The sequence below is a fragment of the Musa acuminata genome, chromosome BXJ1-3 (assembly GCF_036884655.1).
Source record: "Musa acuminata AAA Group cultivar baxijiao chromosome BXJ1-3, Cavendish_Baxijiao_AAA, whole genome shotgun sequence".
Classification (NCBI taxonomy): domain Eukaryota; kingdom Viridiplantae; phylum Streptophyta; class Magnoliopsida; order Zingiberales; family Musaceae; genus Musa; species Musa acuminata.
This window is the reverse complement of record NC_088329.1, coordinates 38,378,510-38,401,638: the sequence shown is the minus strand read 5'-3', so window position 1 is coordinate 38,401,638 and position 23,129 is coordinate 38,378,510. Positions and strand designations below refer to the sequence as shown.

At 41.3% G+C, this 23,129-nt stretch overlaps 1 protein-coding gene, 1 long non-coding RNA gene and 1 pseudogene across 2 annotated transcripts; 1 reads left to right on the top strand and 2 right to left on the bottom strand.

Annotated features, from left to right (window-relative positions):
* Positions 1–8,491: 8,491 nt before the first annotated feature.
* On the bottom strand, positions 8,492–10,869 carry LOC135628388 (transcription factor NIGT1-like). Its single transcript, XM_065135013.1, has 5 exons — positions 10,333–10,869; positions 10,051–10,253; positions 9,635–9,944; positions 9,476–9,552; positions 8,492–8,978 (listed from the first exon to the last, which is right to left on the bottom strand). The coding sequence occupies exons 1-5, from the start codon at positions 10,451–10,453 to the stop codon at positions 8,625–8,627; spliced, it is 1,065 nt and encodes a 354-aa protein (XP_064991085.1). The 5' UTR covers positions 10,454–10,869; the 3' UTR covers positions 8,492–8,624.
* A 715-nt stretch (positions 10,870–11,584) lies between these two features.
* Positions 11,585–18,349, top strand: LOC135587065 (large ribosomal subunit protein uL24y-like; annotated as a pseudogene).
* Positions 18,350–19,586: 1,237 nt separating this feature from the next.
* Positions 19,587–21,878, bottom strand: LOC108952274 (uncharacterized). Its single transcript, XR_001976991.2, has 3 exons — positions 21,741–21,878; positions 20,993–21,142; positions 19,587–20,439 (listed from the first exon to the last, which is right to left on the bottom strand). It is a non-coding gene; the product is annotated as an uncharacterized LOC108952274 (long non-coding RNA).
* Positions 21,879–23,129: the final 1,251 nt, after the last annotated feature.

Sequence of the window (23,129 nt, the reverse complement as noted above, 5' to 3'; positions counted from 1 at the left end):
CAACATCACCATCTAGAGCTGTACATGGTGATAAGTTGATCACATCAACTGCAGTCCTCAAAGCCTCATCCCAAAACCTTTTGGGTAGCTTGGCCTGTGAAAGCATACATATGATCTTTTCCATGATGGTGCGGTTCATCCTCTCTACAATTGCATTATGCTGAGGTGTACCAGGAACTGTCATCTCATGTTGGATCCCATGTGACCTGCAATAGTCATTAAACAATCCCGTATACTCACCACCATTATCTGATCTTATGCATTTCAATTTCCTTTCTGTCTCCCTTTCAACCCTGGCATGAAACTCTTTAAAGACATTAATAACCTGATCTTTGGTCTTCAAAGTATAGGCCCAAACTTTCTTAGAAAAATCATCTATAAAAGTGACAAAATAAAGTGCACCACTTATACCAAGAACATCAACAGATCCACCAGGAGTTTTTGTCCTCAAAGGACCACATACATCTGTATAAACACGGTCTAAGGCATGCATTTTTCTAGACAAAGCAACACTAGCAAATGAAACTCTATGTTGTTTACCAGCTAAACAATCAATACAAGGGTTCAGATGTATACCTCTGAGATCTGGTAATACCTCTCTCTTGGAAAGAGTTTGCAGCCCCTTCTGGCTCATGTGTCCCAATCGCCTATGCCACAACTCCATACTGAAGTCTTTCTCTGTAGCATTTAACTGCTCACCATAAGCTTTAGCCTGCAACCTGTACAAAGTATGACATTTCTTTCCATTAGCTATAACAAGAGAACCCTTACTGAGTTTCCATTGCCCTCTGTGAAATCTGCTTTCATAGTCTTCATCATCTAGTCTTCCAACTGAAATTAAATTCAGCCTCAAGTCAACCACATGTCTCACATCCTTAAGTACCAACTTGCAGCCAAGGTTGGTCTTTAAATGGATATCACCCATGCCAATGATGTCTGATGTGCCATAGTTGCCCATCTTGACAACACCAAAGTTTCCAGACCTGTATGTCGCAAAAAACTCCCTCCGAGGTGTAGCATGATAAGAAGCACCTGTGTCAATCACCCACTCAAGATCCTGACACACACAAGAAAAAATATCATCAGAAGGAGACAAAATCAAATAATCACCACCCTGCACTGTAGCTGTAGTATTATCCTTTGATTCTGTAGACTCCACTTCTTTTCCCTTTTTCTTGTTCTTCTTAGGTTGCTTACATTGGTTCTTGTAATGTCCTTTCTCACCACAGTTATAGCAAACAATATCTTTTCTTGATCTTGACTTGCTCCTACCCATACGTGAACTGCTTCTAGACTTTGACCTTCCTCTGTTCTCTGAGATAAGTGCCTGTGAATCATTCTGAGATGTTGCCGAACTCTTTCTTCTCAACTCCTCATTCAACAAACTGCTTGTTACTTGACTCATAGTGACAATACCATCTGGTGCAGAATTACTGAGGGAAACCACCAGTGTCTCCCAACTTTCTGGTAATGAACTGAGAAGTAACAATGCCTGCAACTCATCATCAAGAGACATTTTCATAGAGGATAACTGGTTAGTAATACTCTGCATTTCATTCAAATGCTCAGCAATAGAAGCACCTTCTCTATATTTTAGGTTCACAAGTTTTCTGATCAAAAAAGCTTTGTTGCCAGCTGTTTTTCTCTCATAGAGACTTTCCAATTTTTTCCAAAGAGAATATGCAGAAATTTCAGTAGAAACATGGTGAAAGACACTATCATCAAGCCACTGTCTAATAAACCCAATTGTTTTTCGATCTAACCTCTTCCACTCATCATCTGTCATAGTTGTAGGTTTTGCACTATCCCCCTGCAAAGGTCCATACAAATCTTTGCAATACAAGAGATCTTCCATTCTTGGTTTCCATATCATCCAATTATTTCCATTTAAACTAATCATGCAAGAAATATTACTGGCCTCCATGTTCAAATACAAAAATTAAATCACCAAAACCCCGCTCTAATACCAGTTGATGGGGATAAAAAGAGGAATAACCTTTGTATAGGAACAAATACTAGAAGACCAAAATACGCAGCGGAATAAAATGGAAACACAATCAAACAGAACACCAAGATATACGTGGAAAACCCCTTCAATGTGAAGGGTAAAAACCACGGGGCAAACTAGAGATAATCCACTATGAGAATAATGAATATACAAATCTCAATCTCTTGCCCAAAACCATAGCAACAACCACAAGAGAATAACTGGGATACAAGGATCACGTCACTGCCCACAATATCTAAAACCTCCCCAAGTAATCACAGCAAGAGTCTACTGTAGATTTGATCTAACCTGAGATGAGAACACTGCTAGATGATTGTGAACAGTCTCTCTGCGTTGTCCTTGTCTTCTTCCCTTTCTTTCTCTTCCTTTTCTGCCTTGATCTCCTTCTTCTCTTTGGAATCCCGTGGCCTCAAAGATCTGCCTCATTGCTGCCTTTTTATAGTCTTAATCTGCCTCTAAAACGCAGCCACCACACCTCCCTAATCTTAATTAGGGTTAGGTTAAGAGAGGGTGTGGGCTGTGGGCTGTGGGCTGATAAAGCCCACATGGGCTGAATATGGGCCATCAGCCCAACACTGACGCCGCTGGAAACAACGGTGATGAGGAATCCGGTTAGCGGTGGGAGGGGACGTCAAGCTTTCCAGTTGCATTCCGTAAGGAATTAAACGAAGAAGATAGAAGATAGAAATTGTAAAAGAAGCTATGTTCCTCGTTGAAATATTCTCCCTATTTATAGAGGTTAGGAGGGAGAATTTTCTTCAACAGAGCAGTAAGATTACCTTGTACAGTTAGAAAAATCTTATCTACTATCATGACCCCACAAAATGGTGCTTTTATCAAGGATATCAATCTTGAATCGATGTACTGTAAAAAGTTTACGAGCGAGAGGTTTTGTGAGTGAGTTTGCTAATTGATTAGTAGTTTGTACATTAGAAATACATAGTTGACATCGGACGACTTGATCTCGCACGAAGTGGAAGTCGATAGTAATATGTTCCATGCGGGAGTGGAATACCGGATTGGCGCATAGATAGATAGCTCCGACATTATCATAATATATTATAGAAATAGGACTGGAATTGATGTTGAATTCATTGAGTAGATTTGTGACCTAATTGAGTTCTACAGTGATAGTGGTGATGACATGATATTTAGCTTCAGTTGTAGACCGTGTGATTGTCTTTTGCTTATTAGAATTCCAACTGATTAGATTAGCTTCAAAGAAGCTAATATACCCCGATGTGGATGTTCTATCATCAAAGTTGTCTGGCCAATCAATATTGGCAAAGGCATGAAGATGAAGTGGACAATGTTTGCAGAGAAAGAGACCATGATTGAGGGTCCCTTTAAGATATCGCAGGATTCGTTTGACTATAGACCAGTGCATAGTAGATGGTTGTTATATAAATTATGATAATTTGTTGATGACAAATAAGATGTCTGGACGGGTGAGAGCTAAGTACTGCAAAGAGCCAACAACTTGTCGATATTGAGTGGGTTTCGTAGCAGGACTTCCATTAGATAATCTGAGAGATTCACTAGTAGAAAGAGGAGTTGTAACCGTATTTGTGTCCTACATATTTGTCTTTGATAATAAATCTTGAATGTACTTTGTTTGTGAGAGGAAGAGACCTGAAGATGTATATGTTGCCTCTACGCCCAGAAAGTAGTTCAAGGTTCCTAGATCTTTAAGAGAGAATCGATCTATCAATTGCTTGATGAATGTCTGGATCTCAATAGTATTATTGCCTATGACAATAATGTCATACACATACACCAGAATATATATTGTGCCTCTAAGTTATTGTCGTAGAAATAACGATGTATCAAACTTGAAGTTGATAAAGCCAACTGAAGTAAAAATTGAGCCAAGTTTAATGTACCAGTCTCTTAGACGAAGTCCATAAATAACTTTTTAAGTTTGCAAACATGCCTTGGATACTGAGGATGAATGAAACCATGAGGTTGTTACATAAAAACATCTTAAGTTGGAGTCCCTTGTAAAAAGACATTATTAACATCCAATTATCGTAATTGCTAGCCTTTAGTGGTAGATAGACTTAGGATTAGTTAGATTATTGTGGGCTTAACAATGAGACTAAATGTCTCAGTGAAATCAACTCCAGGTCGTTGATTAAACCCTTTGGCGATGGGACATGCTTTATATCGGGCAACATATCCATCTGGGTTCTGCTTAATTCGAAAGACCCACTTACACCCGATGGCATTTTGTATATGATGAAAGGGTACTAGGTTCCATGTTGAGTTATGGAAGAGGATATTATATTCCTCACATATGGCGTTACACCATTGTAGAGATTTTTAAGCTTGAGTAAAGGTGATGGGTTCAATGGTATTATATGAGGATTCTGTGATAGCATGTAAGTCAAGGACTTGACATGGTTTGAAAATACCACTCTTGGAGTATGTTGTCATAGGATGTTTGGAGGCTACGAGATTGTGAGATTGTGTTGTTGGAAGAAGTGGTGGAGAGTCATTGACACAGGTCGGGTCAGGTTGAGATACCTCAATGTCACTTAGTCTAGAAGAAGGTAAAGACAATGATTGTGTTTCTGAACGTATTACCTCATCAATTTGAGAAGAAATGAGTGGAGTAGTAATAGAGGGAATAGACAATTGCTGAAATGGAGTAGTAGTAGAGTGTGGATCCTGAGGGGAGGAACTGAACGGTGTCATGAGAGGCTCGCATGGCAGGAGACTCGTGGTTTTTGGAAAAAAAGATAGACTTAACAAAAATAACGTGATGTGATATAAAAACTTTATGAGTGTGGGGATTATAACATCAGAAAACATTATGTTCAAGAGAGTATCCTATAAAGATGCAAGGTTTAGATATTTATGTTATCTTATAGGAGGCATAGGGACATAACCATGGATAACATAGACAACCAAATACTTTGAGTTTATGAAGGTTTAGAGGTTTGTGAAATAATATTTCAAATGAGGACTAGTATTATAGGACTGACGTAAGCATTCGATTAATAAGGTAGACTGCAGTTTGAAAGGTTGTTGTCCAAAATATTGAAACATGGAGGCCTGATGTAGAAGTGTAAGACCAGTTTCAACTATATGTCGATATTTGCGTTCGGCATAGCCAACTAGTTGAGGAGTATACGAGGGTGACTTGAGGTATTATATACCACAAATTGAGAGGTTATTAGGGCTTGATATTCACCTCCACCATTAGAGTAAACTGTTTTGATTGTAGACTGAAAGTTGATAAAGATTGTGGACACTTCAGATTTATGGTGAAGAGGATATAACCATATGTACTTAGTGAAGTAATCTACAAAAATGATATAAAATCTGAATTTGTCAAAAGAAATGATTGGAGCAGAGCCCCTAAAATCGGTATAAATAATTTCAAACGATTTAGAGCATGATATGGAAGATGTACTAAAGGGTTGTCGATGACTTTTATTGCTAAGACATGCATCACAATGCGTTATAGAACTACTTAATTTAAAAATAGGAAGAGAATAACGAGAAAGTAATTTTTACTGGATAAGGGACGAGGGATGACCAAGATGATGATGCCACACATCAATTGGAGTTGCAACTAAAGAGTGGACAGTGGGTTGGGTTATTTGTGGTGCTGACGACCATTCATAGATGTTACCTCTATTTGGGCCTTGGACTAAGGATGCCCCCGTGCTCAAGTTTTTGACAAGAAAAGAATCAGGAAAGAATTCAATTGAAGTATCGTTGTGTTTACAAAATTGAGAAACAGAAATAAAGTTTTATTTAATATGAGTGGCACATAAAACATCATCGAGTGTAAATGTTGTAGTATCAGAATTAAGCATTGTGGAACCAGTATGAGTTATAGATAGTCCTTTACCATCACCGATGATGATATATTCATTCCCGCTATAGTTGTTGTGGATAGACAAATTCTGAAGATCAGAGGTGATGTGATGGGAGGCGCTAAAGTCCACAAACCAATTGGGTTGGCTAGTAGTTGGTGTAGAGATTCGCCTGAGGCCATTGTGACGAAGCAAGGAGTCGGGGTCGAGACCGACAAACTTTAGCGGAGTGGCCGATTTTATCACACAACTAGCGTATGCCTCTTTGTTGGCTTATGAGGGCAGGACGTTAAGGCTAATGGGTATTGGAGTTGCCACTTTACGAGAAATTATGATGATGAGGATTAAGAGGGACGGGGGGGGGGGGGGGGGGGTTGGGGTTGCTTGGGACCCATAGGGGTAAGAGGTATCTTGGCCAAACCTTTTGTGATGGTCATATTGTATTGGTTCCTCTTCCTCTTGGACTTGTGACTAACTTGAGCTGTGATGGTCGGTCCGGGCAATTTGTCCTCGCACTTCAAATATGTCTCATAGTTAGTCAACTTATCATAGAATTCTTCAAATGATATTAGTGATTCATGCGTCCGAATTGCGACTATCAATTCCTTGTACTCGTCTCCGAGTCCATTAAGGGTATGGATGATGACTTTTTCGTTACATAGGGAATGACTTATCAAAGCCAAGTCATCGATGATAACTTTGATATTTTATAGATAATCAACGATAGTACTTCCCTCTTATTTTGTTTTCATTAGACTGGATAGAAGACTAAGCTTTCGAGTACGCGAACGATTTCCAAGGTTGTTTGCGACTTATACCATGCTTCTATAGCAGTCACACATAAAGATATCAATAGAGCGACGAATCCAGCAATTGAGACTTGGATAGCTTGGAGGATGAGATGATCTTAACGTAGCTATAGTTTGTGAGTTGGATTTGATACTGGACTGGGTTCTCCGAGGATATTGATCATGGCTAGTGGACAACTGAGAGAGCCGACCTAGTAAGTCGTAATAGGATATTGATCATGCCTTTGTTGCTTTAGATTAATGTTGTCGAAGGTGCGCCAAGACAGAGGAAATGACAGACGGTCGTAAAGAAAAGCCGTCGACTCAGTAGGAGAACACTGGCAGCGGTGAATGAAGCTGCGATTTGGTTGATGGCGAAGAGAACAGGCCACCGAGCAAACCAATGAAATAGGGGAAGTCCGACGTGAACAAGGGTTGCGACGGGGAGATCTACTAGTAGTGATTCGATGGTCGACGACAGAGTCTCAACAGAATCAGATCTGGAGATTGGATTAGTAATGATGGCAGGGAGGTGGTTTGCTGTTGCAAGCGGCTCTGATACCCCGCTATAGCTCAATGGAGTTGCACCGTACTGCCTGGAACTGGGACCACGCCATGGCTATCTCCTGTAGCGTCGTCTTTTCCAGGAAGCAGTTCTCCCACCATAAGCAAGCGCTCGAGGATGGATGATCCTGAGGAAGCTGCGAGGAGCTCGGTTCATGTATTTTTCTTTTATAGATCAGCCGATAAGAGAGAAACGAGGAAGGCGAGAATCAAGACCCAACACATAGGGCTCAGCCCGTGACGATCAGTAAGCTTTCACCAAGGTGAGAAATAGGCCCAGCCCGTGTAGTTAGAAATGAATTAGATGATCGATCCATCCATGAATGAATCATAAATTATAATACTTTTTAATTATTGAAATAATTAATAATATTATTTGGTCGATCTTGAAACGGGGAGATGACACATGACAACAGACTGTCAACATCTCACCAACTCATGGTCAATACCTTAGCGATACATACGTGGCAGACACATTGGATCCCATTACTTCTGGCTACAGAGAACCGCAGATCGCCGGACGATCTTTTTCCCCACAATAAATTATTCGAAACGCATTCGTGAAAGAGACTTCAAAAAACGTGCTGCTGTTCCAGCGATTATTAGAATCACGACGACATCTCTCCATCAACTCTTTTTCGTTGTTGTTTCAATGCTCCCAGAATATCCAATTGCTGGGGCCCCACGCCACGAAAGATGCGTCGCACCGTCGCTCGCTGGATTCCCTCCGACGAGGCGTCGGGTGGTTCGAATATTCGGCGGGTATCCAAAGTAGATTTGTTTCTTAGCCGACGGAAGTTTGGTTTTATCCACTGAATCGTTTACTGGGTTGGTGGACGTCTTAAGTCGGTGATTTGGCTGATGACGTGCGTATGATTAAGATTCCACTTGACGAAGAACGAGGTGGCGATGTAAGGAAGCGTAGAAATTGGTAATTGCAAAAGATGCTCGAGAATCTAACTTCAAACTATGGCAACTGCTGGATGGTACAGAAGTCAGAAGCTCGATTAAGGCCTGCAAAGGTATAATGGATATAAAAGAGTGCCAGTGGTCGCATGTGCCTTGCTGCTTGCAAAGAGTCAACACATCCCAAGGGTTGTCGAGAGGACGTCGACAATGTCATCGACCAATAATTCGGAGCATTAAAGCCATTTCAATGCCTTTCTGATATCAATAATGAGATTCGACCACCAATATCATATTCTGAATCGTGATCGTGAGAGAACTTGCTCGACACTATCTGTTCCTGATCTCAATTTACAGCTAAGAAATAGTCAAACAGTGAAGAATAAAGCAGCAGAAGGTTCGGCAAAACTCTGCATCAATAGTATGAACTCAGTATCTTCGTTTACGACACCTCGGTGAGACTAAACCATGCATCATGTATATCTTCTGTCTAATTATTTTCGACGGCACATGTCGTGAAGCTGCTCTCAGTCAAAACGGAGGTGATGCCGTCGTAGTTTGGGAGGAGGCCGAGGTTGCAAGGGACTCCGTGTTAGTGGCATCATCGTCGTCACCCCCCGTGCTGTCTTCTCCTCCACTGCACGATCTTTGGTATTGCTTCTTCGTCTGCAGCTGCTGCTGAAATCTCGGGTCTGACGGGAGCGATGCCACCGGGGCGTAGATTCCGTTCGTCGGAGCACAAGCACCATTTCCAGGTTGCGCTGCAGCTGCAACCGCGGCGGCCGCAGCGTAATCCGGCGGAGGAACCAACAACACAAACTGCGGTGCCGGGTGGCTGCTGCTCTGAACCGCAGGGCTCGGTCGTCTGGTGTGCAGCCGATATTTCTACACAGAAGCAACCTTATCAGCAGGCATCGCATCGGTAGGGATGACGGCGAATGGTGAGGGCTGTGGTCAAATGATGGCAGATCGATGTAGATCTGGTGGAACCCAAATCACATGCGTGGTTAGAGGGAATCTATACCCCATCAAGACACGAGTGGTTTGGGCAAATCACGGGGCCCACCAGGATTATTACAGCAGCGAGGGTTGACAGCGGGGTCCGTGCGGATCCAACATTGGGATGTTGATCTCGCCACATGAAATGCCGATTCGAAGAAAGATCCCTTCAGGATCCTTGGTAGAGGACAAAAGGACTACAGAACATGTAGCGTCAGATGGCCATGGGGAATTCATGGAGGAGATGACGGAACACAACGAGTGAATCGGTCGAAACGAATCCGATTCTTTGCGGAGGCATTACGGTACGCAGTGGCGCAGTGTTCGTGCAGAAACATACGATAATTTACAGGGAAGAGTGAAATGGTGAAGTTGAAATTAACCTGTAAATGGCTCTTGATCTCGTCGTTGGTGAGCCCGTCGACCTTCATCAGGTCCCTGATCTGCTTCGGCGTTGCAGCTGCGATCAACGGCACGGCACCAAGTTTAGATGCACAGCATGTGAAGAGCAACAGAGATGATGATGTTGTTGTTGGGCTTACCGTGGGAGCCGCCGAGCTGCTGAAGGGCGTTCAGGAATCGGCGGTGGAGATCTGGCGACCAGCAGCGTCTCGTCTTCCGATGGGACTGAAACTGCCCTTCCTTCTCCTTCTCCTCCTTTTCTCCTCCGCTGCTACTACCATCGCTATCACCGCATCCCCCACCCTCTCCTCTACCACCAGCACTGTTAGTGGAGCTCGCAGCCACCGCCCTGGAAGCCGGCGGTGGCACGAGGTGTTTTTCCCTCTCGAAAGGCTGGAATGCGCCGCCGATCCTCTTCGCGCTCACTGCGATCGGCTTCTTCGGTGGCTCCTGCAATCCATCAACAAATCAAAACGCATTAGCATCAAATGCACAAAAATCACAAGAAACTACTCCAAATCCATCACTTAAATTAGGGAGAAAGAGAAAAGCTCACCACTTTAAGAGACGTGTCCGGCTCCTGATTCCAGAGCTGGACGGATCTAAGCCAGTCAGGCTTCCTATCCGACCCGATCGCCGCCGCCACTGCCCCTGATGACGGCGACTTGAAGCTCGGCTTTAGAGGGATGAACTCCTCCAAAACAGGCCCATTGCTCACCCTCTCACCGTCGCTCATCTGCTGTCTCACGCTCTCGATCGCTGCACCACCATCAACCCAACGTCGCCAACCATAAAAAGAAGAGAGAATAGATCGATCGATCCACGGATAGATACATACCATGCGTAACAAGTTTAAGGCAAAGGGGCAGCTCCCGCTGGAAGACCTCGATCTTCTTGCGCTCCTCCTCGAGCGCTCTGATGTAGTCATGGCAACTCTGCACTCGATCCAAGAGGTCCATCGCCGCGTGCCGGGATCTGCCGTGCTCAAGAGAGAGATTTTGGTCGCCGGGGGGTCGGTGTACAAATAAGAAATGAGAAGACGAAAGGAACAAACTTGGAATCCAAGGAGAAGTGCAGGAGAAGAGGAGCTGAAGATGAGAATGGAATCAGGGTCGGGGCGTCGCGTATAAAAATCCATGTCCTTCCGATGGAAGGCGGCGAGGGATTGGAGGGGGAAGGTGGGGTCGGCGGCGGGACCCAACTTTAAATACATAAAGAGAAGGTCGGGGTTTGAATCGTTCCGCGGTGGGATTCCGCTTCGATGCGCTCGCGCTGACGTGGGGGTGGATAAGACCGAACCCGACGTGCGGATCTCGCTGCGGGAGCCAACGGACGGTCGAGATCCGTTTCGGCGAAAAGGTGTAGCCACGGAATCTTCCTCTTCTGGCCGCTGCAGCCGCGCCGCGTGGGAGATTCTGGAGGGTTCCGATGCGTCTTAACATGGAGGCGGCGTGTTTTGGGCCGTTTATTACACGCTGCGTTGGATAAGGGTTTGTCCTTCGCCGTGTCCAAGGGGCGTTTGCCAATTAATTGCGGTGCCGGTTGGACACAGCTTGGGCTGCCATAAGACGCGATAGGAATCTGCAACTAATTAATGCAGGTCGACGAATTGGTCTCGTGGAGATTCCAAGAGTATATTCCTTGAAATGGTATATTCCTTGGACTCTTCCATGCGGATGCTGCTCTCTCGTCGATGCCGTTGTGGTTTGGAACAACATTTGGTCGTGACATTTACTTAATTGAGATATATTGGGTAAAAGATTCGGAGTTTCTTCTTGGTTGGGCCCAACTGGCCCATTAAGCTTTTCTCAGGAAGATCTCTGTGTCCCGTGGCTTTTAGGCAAGAAGTTTATTTATTTTTATTATTATTACAGGTATGCCACCAGATCAGATCAACCAATTATAATCCTTTAAATTTTACTATACCCCACAAATCGGAGGAGATGGAATTGACCTATTCTTGCGGGGCCCGCAATGAAACGGGCGAGGCGAGCTGGCAGATTCCGCTGGTTGCTGCTCGGCGGATCTCGCCCGATCCTGAGAGGTGACTCATCGCGATGAACGGTTGTGATCCACTCTCCTTCGTCTTCTCCACCACCCCTCCCCTCTCTCTCTCTCTCGCCCCCATCGGAGCCCGCGGAAAACTGGCGATGTCTCACCTCGTCCTTCTTTTCCTCCCCTTCTCTCCCTCTTCCCATGGTACCAGACCTGCCTCGCAATCCTATCCCTACCTTCGCTGCCGGTAAGCTCATCCCCACTCACCGACGTTCCGATCGCTTCTTCCTATAAATCGACTGAGCGCTTTTCTTGATTTGGGATGGCGGGGTTTCAGCGGGCCGATGGCCGAGCCCCACCGCTTCCCGCAGCCGCAAGAGAGCACCGTCTGCCTCTTCCCAAGGTTGGAATGGGCCTCTTCCCAAACATGGGTTAGACGCTTCTACGGGCGTCACTTTTGATCAGAGTGATAATGGACGTAATGTGGTTGTCGCCCAATTGTGAGAAGCGCCCTTCTTGGTTGTTCTTGATTCACACTCCTTTAATCAGGTAGCAGATTTTGGTAGTAGTTTTCTTGATTAGTCTCCAATGCTTGCAATCTCTTTTGTCTTTATATTGGTTTCTTCCCACAGCAGAGAAAATTTTGATGTCATACATCTTTAATGATTATTTGAGATGTTATTTTTTTTTCTTTAGCTTTATTGTAAGGGCGAATTGTAATACTTAGGTAGTAACTCTCAGAAGATTTACCATGAATGCTTAGAAGAAGGAAAATTACTGTAAATTGATTCACCTGATTGACTTATAAATAGCAAGTGTGTGGAGGAGGAAGCTGTGGCTGTTTACCTGCTGGTCATGCTTCCTGTTGGCTTGATCCGCAGGTGAATGGTGATTAATAGTGAGTGGGTAGCACAAGTAGCTTCCTTGAGTGAAATGATCTGGAATTGTTTAGGACCTCTTATTTAGATACAGGGATGGTATTTCTGGCTCAAGATACTATGAGTTCAGAGTTATTGCTAGTGGCCAAACATCAATCTGGTCTATTGGGGATAATTATTAATGAATTTTCTTAAATGTGACAAATAGAGTTATATGCTAGGCCAAAGGTAGATAGTAACAAGGCAAGAAGCTCAAAAACTATACTAAATACAAATTTGTATTGATGCCATTTGCACAACCTCTCAGAATGTGTATAACCTTATTCTTATAGTTGACACTTCATTGTAGGAAACGATATAGCTACAATGGCAGAGTATGATTTTTATGCCAATATCTGCAAGTAAAGTTTTCATTATATGTATATTATTTTTCAAAAGGACTTCTCTTTCCTTCTTCTATTGCTTGTTTCAGAACATGCTACAATTTGGTATTCTTTTCCAGTATACACCCATCCTTCAAAATAATATCATATTCCATTAATGTTCTCGAGAATCCATCTTTCTGTGGGTTTTGCATGCCACTGTGCAGTTGGTAAGAGTGATAATTGTAAATGATGCAGTGTTCTTAGCCATATATTTCTTTAGTTACAACTCAGCAATATTTCTTATTGAATATATATATATATATATATATATATATATATATATATATATATATATATATATATATATATATATAATTTATTTCAACCTGCATTTAGGGCCTGGCCAGGCAGAGGATCTTGTTCGGCACTCTGGTTCTGGACCTCGGGGTAGATAGATTTGTATCCCTTTTCTCATTGGTCTGAACCTCCTGACAGTTGCTCACATATCAGTGCTACTAAGGCAATGATGCATTTATGTGACTTATAATTTTTCTCTATTCATATTTCACTATGTTTATGACTTTTCCTATTGTTAAATGCCGTCTTCTATTTCACCATGGAGAAATGAGACAGATTTGTCTATTCTTGGTTACAGTTTATTCTTAAGAAAATATTGCATAGAGCTTTTGTAGGTTATTGTTCCTTATATAACTTGCAAAAAGATATTTTCTAAGACTATTATTCACTGTTCGGATATTACTGATAATGGCCTATGTAGATTCTGTACATGTCCTTGTTAGTGTTACTTTTGTCAAATTGGATTAGCCTACATTAAATTCTGGGCATTCAGATTTGTGTTTTCTGCCTGAAATTAGGTGTGGTTGCATCTAGTCTGTTTTATTTTCTCATATTTCTAACATACAAGGACTTGGGAAGTCCTTGTATATTAGCTGTATAAGCTTATAAGTAGAAGGCTTCAAAGGTGTGGTTGCATCTAGTCTGTATTAGCTGTATAAGGCTTCAAAGGTTATATTAGCTGTATAAGCTTGTAAGTATCAGCTCATTGGTCCACACCACTTCCTGATTGCCAATGCTTTATAAAAGTGATCTTTTATTGTACATGTATTAATATTGATAATCCCTCCTGAAAAAATGTTACAAAAGTCTGCTTTGTGTACCATACCTATCATTCATGTTCTCTTCAACTGAAGCTTGTAGTCTATGTTGACAGTCTGAATTCAGCTTTATGGAGTTGATGGTGCCAATTGCCTGGAGCCCTGTACCCGGGAGACTGTAATAGCAGATGAAAATATTAACTATTTGACAATAAGGTTAACATAAATCGTTGTGTAGAAGATAAAACAAAAGTTGTTAATGTAGATTAAGTCATATAGTAAATTTTCTCTGGATGCTTCACAGGGCTATATTCTATGTATCTGCCAATTTGAGTGATATAAGTTGCTACTTGGGAAGCAGATCTGTTCCTCACAAGACCATATTCTTTACACCTTTCGTCTGTCAAGATTTCAATGATTACATCCACTTTCAGTTAAACTACATTCACTGGTTTAGTATTTTTTAACTTGCACATGTGGCATGTGTTCATCATGTCTCCTATCTTATGTGCTTGCAGTTAACAATCTGGTTCCAATTCTTTGGGAGGAAGTTTGCCATCAGATCTAGGTCAAGGGTCTCTTGTAAACTTGTGAGTTGATTTTTCATATTCATTTATAAAGATAAATTGAGTCTTTTGCTTCCACTCAAATCCTTTTATCTGTGAAAGTTTAACTGGCTTTTGATATCTTTATATTGTCTATGGGGATAGTTTTTTTTTTTTTTTTTTTCTTGCTGGAGTCAAAAAAAGAAAATAATGATGATGTCTCAAGATTTGTATGATAGATTTACGGTTCATTTTCTCCTAATTTATCACTAAACTGTGTTTCTATTCTATTCAGGATCTGTCGTAGTGTTTGATAGCTTAGGTAAAAGTAGTAGTGTACCTTGATAGATATGCTCTCCAAGTAACTTTTAAATCGTCATTAGCGATCTTTAGCAGTTCTAAAGCCCTTTTTTTATTATTGTGATCATGACTTCTCCATCAGTTCTGTTCTCCTCATCTGCTAACTTCGTAAATATGATGGGATATCTAATCTGCTAACTTAAATACACACTAATTTGCCCACAAGTCTTAACCCCACTTCGCTAATGTGTCTAAATTAGTGTGTATCTCTTAGAAACTATGAGACAAATACTTATTACGACATTAAAAAAAATGCATAAGCTGTGCTAGGATGATTTAGTGCGTGAATTAGATTAACAAATTGAATTTTTGAACTGCTTGTAGTTGGTCCTTTATACTGACTTCTCTCCCTTCACCTTCACAAATTTGGTTGCTAATATTTGTCTTCTGCAACAACAAAGGTAGCCAGAAAGCCAATTCTGGTTAGTGATGTGGGCCGAAAATAAGAAGAATCTAAAGCATAGGCAGAGATAGAAAAGGATACACTGACAAGCTCTTGATGAACTTGCTCGTGTACATGGTGGAATCAGAGAATAAGTTATCCTTCTATGCACCTCCTTTTGCTCGTGTGGCTCTTAGAATGTTCTTTCTTGTAGTATCTATCATCAATGCATGCCTGCCTGTTCTCATTTCATGTTTAGGAACCATAACTTATTTATTATTATTATTATTATTTTTGAAGAGTAATATGTGAAAAATCCATGACTTGGGCGTGTTTAATTAGGTTTATGTTGGCCATGGCGGATCATGATCACAGCCCTTACCAATGCCATGTCAATTGGGTGTCGATAAGTAGACCAACAACACGTTTACTGCACGTGCGTATACAAACATCATGGTTTTTTTTTGTTTCAAGAACAAGGGTGTTGAGGTCATTTAGGATTTCCTCTCTCCAAACACCCCTCCCCTCCCTAGGGCTCCTCCTCGACCTTCGATATAGACCCTCGTCCCGTTTCTTTCTTCTTTTGCCTCCGCCGCCGGCCACGATGAAGTACAACCCGCGTGTCTCAAGCTCCCGGCGGAAATGCCGAAAGGCGCACTTCACTGCGCCATCGAGCGTCCGGCGCGTGCTGATGAGCGCGCCCCTCTCGGCTGACCTCCGCAACAAGTACAACGTGCGGTCGGCCCGGTGCGCAAGGACGACGAGGTCCAGGTGGTGCGGGGCACCTACAAGGGCCGGGAGGGCAAGGTCGTGCAGTTGTACCGCAGGAAGTGGGTCGTCCACGTCGAGCGCATCATCCGGGAGAAGGTGAACGGCGCCACCGTCAACGTCGGCATCAACCCCTCCAAGGTCGTCGTCACCAAGCTTAAGCTTGACAAGGACCGCAAGGACCTTCTCGACCGCAAGGCCCGCGGCAGCGCGGCCGACAAGGCCAAGGGCAAGTTCTCGGCCGAGGAGGTCGCCGCCGCCGCCGCCGCTGCGCCATCGCTCCAAGAGATCGACTGATCTCATCGATCCGATCAAGGATCGGCCCGATCGGTTCGTCCCTCTTCACCCACCTACTAGATTTATGTCGTTATGCACTAGCGTTGCTTTTCTGATATCGATGAGATGTTCTTGATGTTGAGATCTCGAAAAGAAGTTCTTGAACTTTTTCTTCGTAGATTTAATTTCGTACGTTCTCGAGTCTTTCTCGGTAGACAAGTGGGTATGATGTTTCTTCTCTTTTATGTTCTATGTGCTTGTTTTTCCCTTCTTAGATTCTTGATTCCTATTTTCTGATATCGATGAGATGTTGAAATCTTGAAAAGAAGTTCTTGAACTTTTTCTTCGTAGATTTAATTTCGTACGTTCTCGAGTCTTTCTAGGTAGACAAATGGGTGTGATGTTTCTTCTCTTTTATGTTCTCTGTGCTTGTTTCTTCCCTTCTTAGGTTCTTCTTGGTTCCTATTTTTATGATTACGGAAGTTCTTCATAAGGCTGTCTAAGTTTATTCTTGACCGTTTATTAAACGTATTAGGGATTAGTATATTTTGGTTGAAATTAATTGATATGCAGATAGTATCTCGTGAAGCCTAGAGCCTCCTATCAGAGAAGTGCTTTGACCCAATAAATTATGTTGAGAGTAGTATAGTCTTTGCTTTATCTTCTGATCGGTAGTCATCGGGTATGGGCTTTGTTGAATTCCGATGTTTAGTCGTTGCTGTTTCTTCAGATTTTGTTGGGCTGCTCTTAGAATTGGTCGGTCATGTTGGGAGGATACTAGATACTTAATTCCTCACCTACTCGTGTTGCATTTTTCAGGATGGTAAAAGAATGAACACATAGTCTTTCTTGAAATCTTGAGTCTGGCAGAATAGTGCTTTGTCCCAAGAAATTATCTTGAGAGAGAGTTATTCTTGAAGTTTTGTTTTGGCTATATCTTTAGACCGGTCATCGTGTGTCGTTTGGTCATAATGTTGGGAGGTTACTGGATACTTGTCGAATTCTTATTGCTAGTTGTGCTGTACGTTTTAGATTGTTCGATGGCATAAGCAGATAGTCTGTCTTGAAGTCCAGAGCCTGTCAGGGTAGTGCTTCGACCGAAGAAATGGTGTTGGGAGTGGTCTTTCGTGATGTTTAGTTTCAGCTTTTTTGTTGAATTCTGATGTTGAGTCGTTACCAATTGTTCAGATTTTGTTGGTGTTGTTTTTTTTTTTATGTTGGTCATAATGGGTAGATGTTATTAGCAGCGATTTAAAAAGGCGCTCGGGCGCTCGCCTAGGCGCTCGGGCGCTCGCCTAGGCGCTCGGGCAAGGCGAGGCGAGACCCGAGCGCCTCGCTAATCTCCCAAGCGGCGCGCTTCAAACAGGCACCGCCTGGGCGCTCGCTCGAGCCCAGGCGCTGGGCGCTTCGGGCGAGCGCCTGGGTTAACCAAGGCGATCGAACCAGGATTTTAGCTCTGGTTCGGTCTTCGATGGTTAGTTGATTCAATCGAACTAACTAAAACTGCTATAAGTGACAACGGAACCCTAACCCACGTCGTTGTCGCTTTCGATCTCAATCCCGCTGGTCGTCGTTGTCGCTGCTTGCAAACGCTGCCGCTATTTATTTGAAATTATTAATTTTCAATACTGTTAATAGATTTTCTTAATTTAATAGTATATTTTAATTTAAAATTTTAAATAATTATATTTATTAATTATTTTATATATTTTTTATATTTTAGCGTCTTGCTTCTCTCGGACAAATGCCTACATACTCATCTTTTCTTCAGATTTTGTCAGGTTGTTTTCATATTGGTCGTAATGGGAGATACTCATCAAATTCTTGTTCTTTAGTTGTGCTGTATTTTTTATTTTTTAAGATTGTTAAAAAGAAATAAGCGTTGTTGCTGTTTCTGCAAATTTGGATGGGTTGATTTTTAGTTTGGGCATATTGGGAGGTTACTAGATATCAAATTCTTTTTCTTAATCGTGCTATATTTTCCAGATTGGGAAGTAAAATAAGCAAATAGTCTTTCTTGAAGTCTAGTAGTGCTTCGACCCATGAAAATAGTCTTTGTTGATGTTTAGTTTCCAACTTTACCCTCGGATTTGATGTAATCATGGGAAATTGTAATGCTGTTGTATTCTGGATTGGTGATAATGGTTGGGTGGAGGCTGATTATTTGATGATTTTTTTTTTCTCTCTTTAGAGTTGGTTGCATGAAGTAGCCTCCGTATGTGACGGGCTAACTAGACTAATTATGATTGTGTTTGGATTACGATCAATTATCTTGAGCGGGATAATGATTTTATCAAAACATATTTGTCAAGTCAAGTTTTTGGTTAAAATCAAAATAATTTTTAATAAATTTATTAATTTTTTATTAAAAATTATTATAATTTTAATCCTACGTTTTATTCATTAATTCTATTTGAGATTGGTTTAGTTTTTATTATTGAATCTTAATTACATTAATTAGATGGACGTTGTTTATTTCAATATTATTATTATTGAAATAAGTGAACTTGTATTAAATTTTGTAGTGAGTAAAGTTTAGCAATTATGATTTATATCCGGTATCATTTTTCTGAATATGTCGTGCTTTGCGAACAAATGAGAGAATGTTCGAGTGGCACCCCCGCATTGTCATTTTCATAAAGTGGTAGAATAAGTTGAACAATCGATTGTTGTGCCCCAAAATATTTTTGCATTAATAAGCCGTTATTCCCTCAACCTTATTGTCAGTAAGACGCGCCTCCTTGCAGTAAAGAAAGTATTCTAATCATACGCAACATTGTTTAATCGATTACATCTTAGAAAACAAGAACCCACATTTTAAAAATGAGTCCTTCAAAATTTCTTAATTTTTCAAGACCTTTTCAAATCCCTGAAATACATTTTGACATAATTTTTTTCTAAAATATTATAAATTTATTTAAAAACATTATAACTATAAAAATAAAATAAACTCGAAATGTTCAAAAACTGAGACACACAAAAGATAAAAGAAACCCACTTATACTTTTATCATCGATTCATACGGATCAATCCAAAACTGATCCACTCTATGGATCGGTCCACTAGATAGAAGTGATCTATTGTTGTGCCGTGTCAGGATGATGGCACAGTTTGAGAAATATAAAAGAGGGAAAATAAAAGAAAAAATAATTCTTGCAATTCGCCCAACATGCATCCTGAATTACACTGCAATGGAGATTACAGAAGGCAAGAAGACAATTGCAATCCTATAGAAAACGTGGCCTGACTAGGTCACGTATCAGCAAATCATGTAAAAAGAACCTAATTCAAATGATTAGAAGCAACAACAACAACATACTGGAACAATCCAAATTCATACTGCAGTCCTCTCTCCCTACAAATCGATGAAATGGTTCTTCTATATCACTAAATATGCAGTCATGCATGTGAAACTTTGATTCTACCGTGTGACTAATTGAATATCCGCCACTATCTTTACCCTGGAGGGAAGTAGCGCATGCTATGAAGCATTACAATGTGCATACTATAACTGGAACAAGAGCAAGATACAGGGTCCAAATGGAAGAATCATAGATGATCAATAAGCAAAAGTGTCTTTCCAAAACAGTGCACGTTGATGTCAACCAAGATGTATCAGTCGTATGCACTTCGCTACGTGAGAGCAGAACTAAGAGTGCCAAAAAAACCAAGGCTAAGAAAACTTCATCCTAGATGGTAATGTTGATGACGTTAAAAGATCCTTTCAGCCAAACCAAATATAGTCCTATAGACTAAACAAGCATGAAATAAATAAATAAAATTAGAACCAGTTTTAATATATAAGAACCGATAATCAATTGGAGTTTTTGAAATCTCATAATTGCAAAAAAAAAAAAAGGAAATTCAAACTTATACGTTGATAAGTGAACACTAAAGAAAGTTCTTTATTGGATTTCTGTACCTACTTAAATTTCGTCGAGTATAATTGTTTCTTGAATTATTAGGCATTGAATTTTTTTTTTCCGCACATGAATTCTGGAAACTAAAATGTCACTGTTGTTCTTTTGAAGCCCATTAAAAGAACTCAGCTCCAACAAAGCCATTAAATGCTTATTTGACCGATCGAATTCATAAATAAAAAAAGGCTAACAACTAATAAAACTGAAGTTGCAGGTTTCTTGCTAAAAGACATCGAAATTACCTCGACATGAGAAATTGAGAATAATTTTCTTCATCTGAAATAAATAAACCATTGTCGTCTTCATCTCAGCCGACTCTCCGTAGTCCTTCGAGAACCTTCCTACAAAACAGAGTTCGAGCATCACATTATCAGGCTCAACAAACTACCAACTTGAAAGGATTCGATTCGAGTCGGATGAAAACAAATTGCATCACGTTCTCTTCTCAAAAAGAAAATAAATCAAAATAGATCACGTCACCACGCGAACACATTAAGATCAATTGAAGAAAGAAAGACGAGAACGATAAGATCAGAGTAAGAAAGCGGATGAGAGAGATGAAAGCAACATAACAACTCCAGCGAGAATGAAATCATTTCCGACCAAGTCATCTTTCAACCGAATCACTAGAGGACTCCAAAAGCCCCTTCAAGAACCTTCTTACGAAACCAAATTTCAGTGTCTCGAAGCAAATGATGCAATCACCACGGATTCAGAAACTATGAACACAACACAAAGATTCAACTGAGATGAAACCAAATTCTTCCCACACGCTCGAGAAACTCGAACAAACTTCAAACAGAAACCCACCAACGACGTCGCAAGAGAAGAGGGGGAAGATCGAGGGAAAGAAGGCGACCTAACAAATTGAGCGAGAAAGAAATCGATTCCAACCTGAGGAGGGCCTCCAAGAAGGGGTCACGGAGATGGTAGAGGAGCGAGCGAGCGAGCGAACGAGCGAAGAGCTCTGCCATCACTAGAGAGCAATACGGAGCGGGTCTGGTTCCGGAACCTTCTCTTTTGGGTCGGCTTTCGATTCTTCGCCTGGAAGTGGTAAGGGATGGAACATAGGGGCTTCAAAGATCGTGCAAGAGAAACAGAAGCAAAACAAAGGAGCGGATCAAGAAGAGAGAGACGTCTCGCATCACAAAGAAAGAACGCGAAACAGATCACATCACCACGCGGAACAGATTGAGATTAAGATTCAGAATTCTTGGCAATTCAAGAAAGAAAGAAAGAAATCCATTAGAAAACATCACGAGACAAGAAGGATAAGATCAATCGAAAAAAAAAAAGCCGAAGAGAGAGATGAAAGCGAGACAACAACTCCAGCGAGGAAGAAATCACTTCCGATCAGGTCATATTTCAGCCGAACCTCCACAAGGCTACGGGAACCCCTTCAAGAACTCTCCTCCTACGAATCCAAATCCGAGTATCTCAGAGTAAACGATGCAATCACCGCGAATTTAGATAGAGACCACGAACACAACATAAAGAATCAGCTGAGATGAAACCGAACGCTTCCCTCGCGCTCAAGAAACTCGAGCAGACTTCAGAAAGAAACCCATCAAAGACATAGTAAGAGAAGAGGGAGAAGATCAAGAAAAAGAAGCGACCTAACGAGGACGAAATCGCTTCCTACCTCAGGAGGACATCCAAGAAGGGATGACGGAGACGGTAGCGGAGCGAGCGAAGAGCGCTGCCACCACTTCGAAGCAACGGAACTGGTTTGGTTCTTGAACCTTCTGTTTAACCAGCACGGCTATCGAGATGGAACATCTGGGCTTTAAATATCGTGCAGGAGAAATAGAAGCAAAACAAACAAACGTGCTATCGCCTCTTCCAATCATAAAGAGTTCTGTTGGGACCCACAACTCCGCGGCAGCTGCGTGATCCACCCCGTTTATAGGCAGGGAATGGTGTTGCCTCACGGTCGCCGACAGGTGATCGCCACCCTACACCATTTTATTACTAAAATATTCATAATTTAACTATAAAAAAATCCAACAAAACACTTGTGATTATATGAAAAGATAATTTTATCTATAAAAATTTTTAAAATTATATTTTTTTAAACCCATCATCATGTTCGTCTTATATCGTCACTTATCTTTATACTATGATCATAACCATCGTCGTCTTTGCTGACCCTACTCTTGCATATATCACTTATGATCCTTGTGCGAGGAATGAGAGGGCATGAGTGTTGTCACTGTCCTGGTCCCCCCCGCCTCCCTATACTTGGTCACCCTACGTTTGGTTTTCGTTAGAATCGCTATCATCCCCCTCCCCTCCCTATACTTGGTCACCCTCCGTTTGGCTCTCGTTAGATTCGCTAACCTCTGTGCACATAAGAGTAGTGCATGAGCAACCAATGAGGCAATGCAGGATGGAGTCAACTTGTCGACATGGCTAAAGGTAAAATAATTTTTTATGAAAAATAAAAATTGTTTTAAGAAATTTTGTCTATGTTGAGATGCTCTCCAATAAATTCTTAAATTAGTGAGTTTTTTCAAAAAAATATCATATATATATATATATATATATATATATATATATATATATATATATATATATATAATGCAAAAGATGTTGTTAAATCGTGGATCAATTCCAGTACATATTATCTTATTCATATAAATCAATCTGTAATATATCTCTATATTTTTCGATATATCCATGTCCTTTGCTTCACACACCCAAGATGGAGTAACGCATTCCAATACAAAAAGGACGTGGCCACATAGTAAATACTATCTCCAGAATCTTCATTCACGAGCTCAACCTGAGAGAATCATGGCTACTGTGGCAGCTGTTGGCAGGACTCAGTACCAGCCATCCAAGTTGGTGTACTGCTGCTACGCTACAGTGAACCATTGCTTGGTACTCCCATGAATCAATGCTCTCCTGCTGCAGCTTTCAGCATCACATGATGATGACAAGCATTAGGCAGCAGTGTTCTTCACAAAAGAGAAGACCTAATTGTTCCATAACCAAGTGACTGACATCATATTACCATGGAGTAGAAAAA

Coding starts and splice junctions, on each gene's coding strand:
- LOC135628388 (XM_065135013.1), bottom strand. CDS start 10,453: ATGGACCTCTTGGATCGAGTGCAGAGTTGCCATGACTACATCAGAGCG. Junction 10,254..10,332: donor CCTTAAACTTGTTACGCATG/GTATGTATCTAT, acceptor ATGGTGGTGCAG/CGATCGAGAGCGTGAGACAG. Junction 9,945..10,050: donor CGGACACGTCTCTTAAAGTG/GTGAGCTTTTCT, acceptor GATGGATTGCAG/GAGCCACCGAAGAAGCCGAT.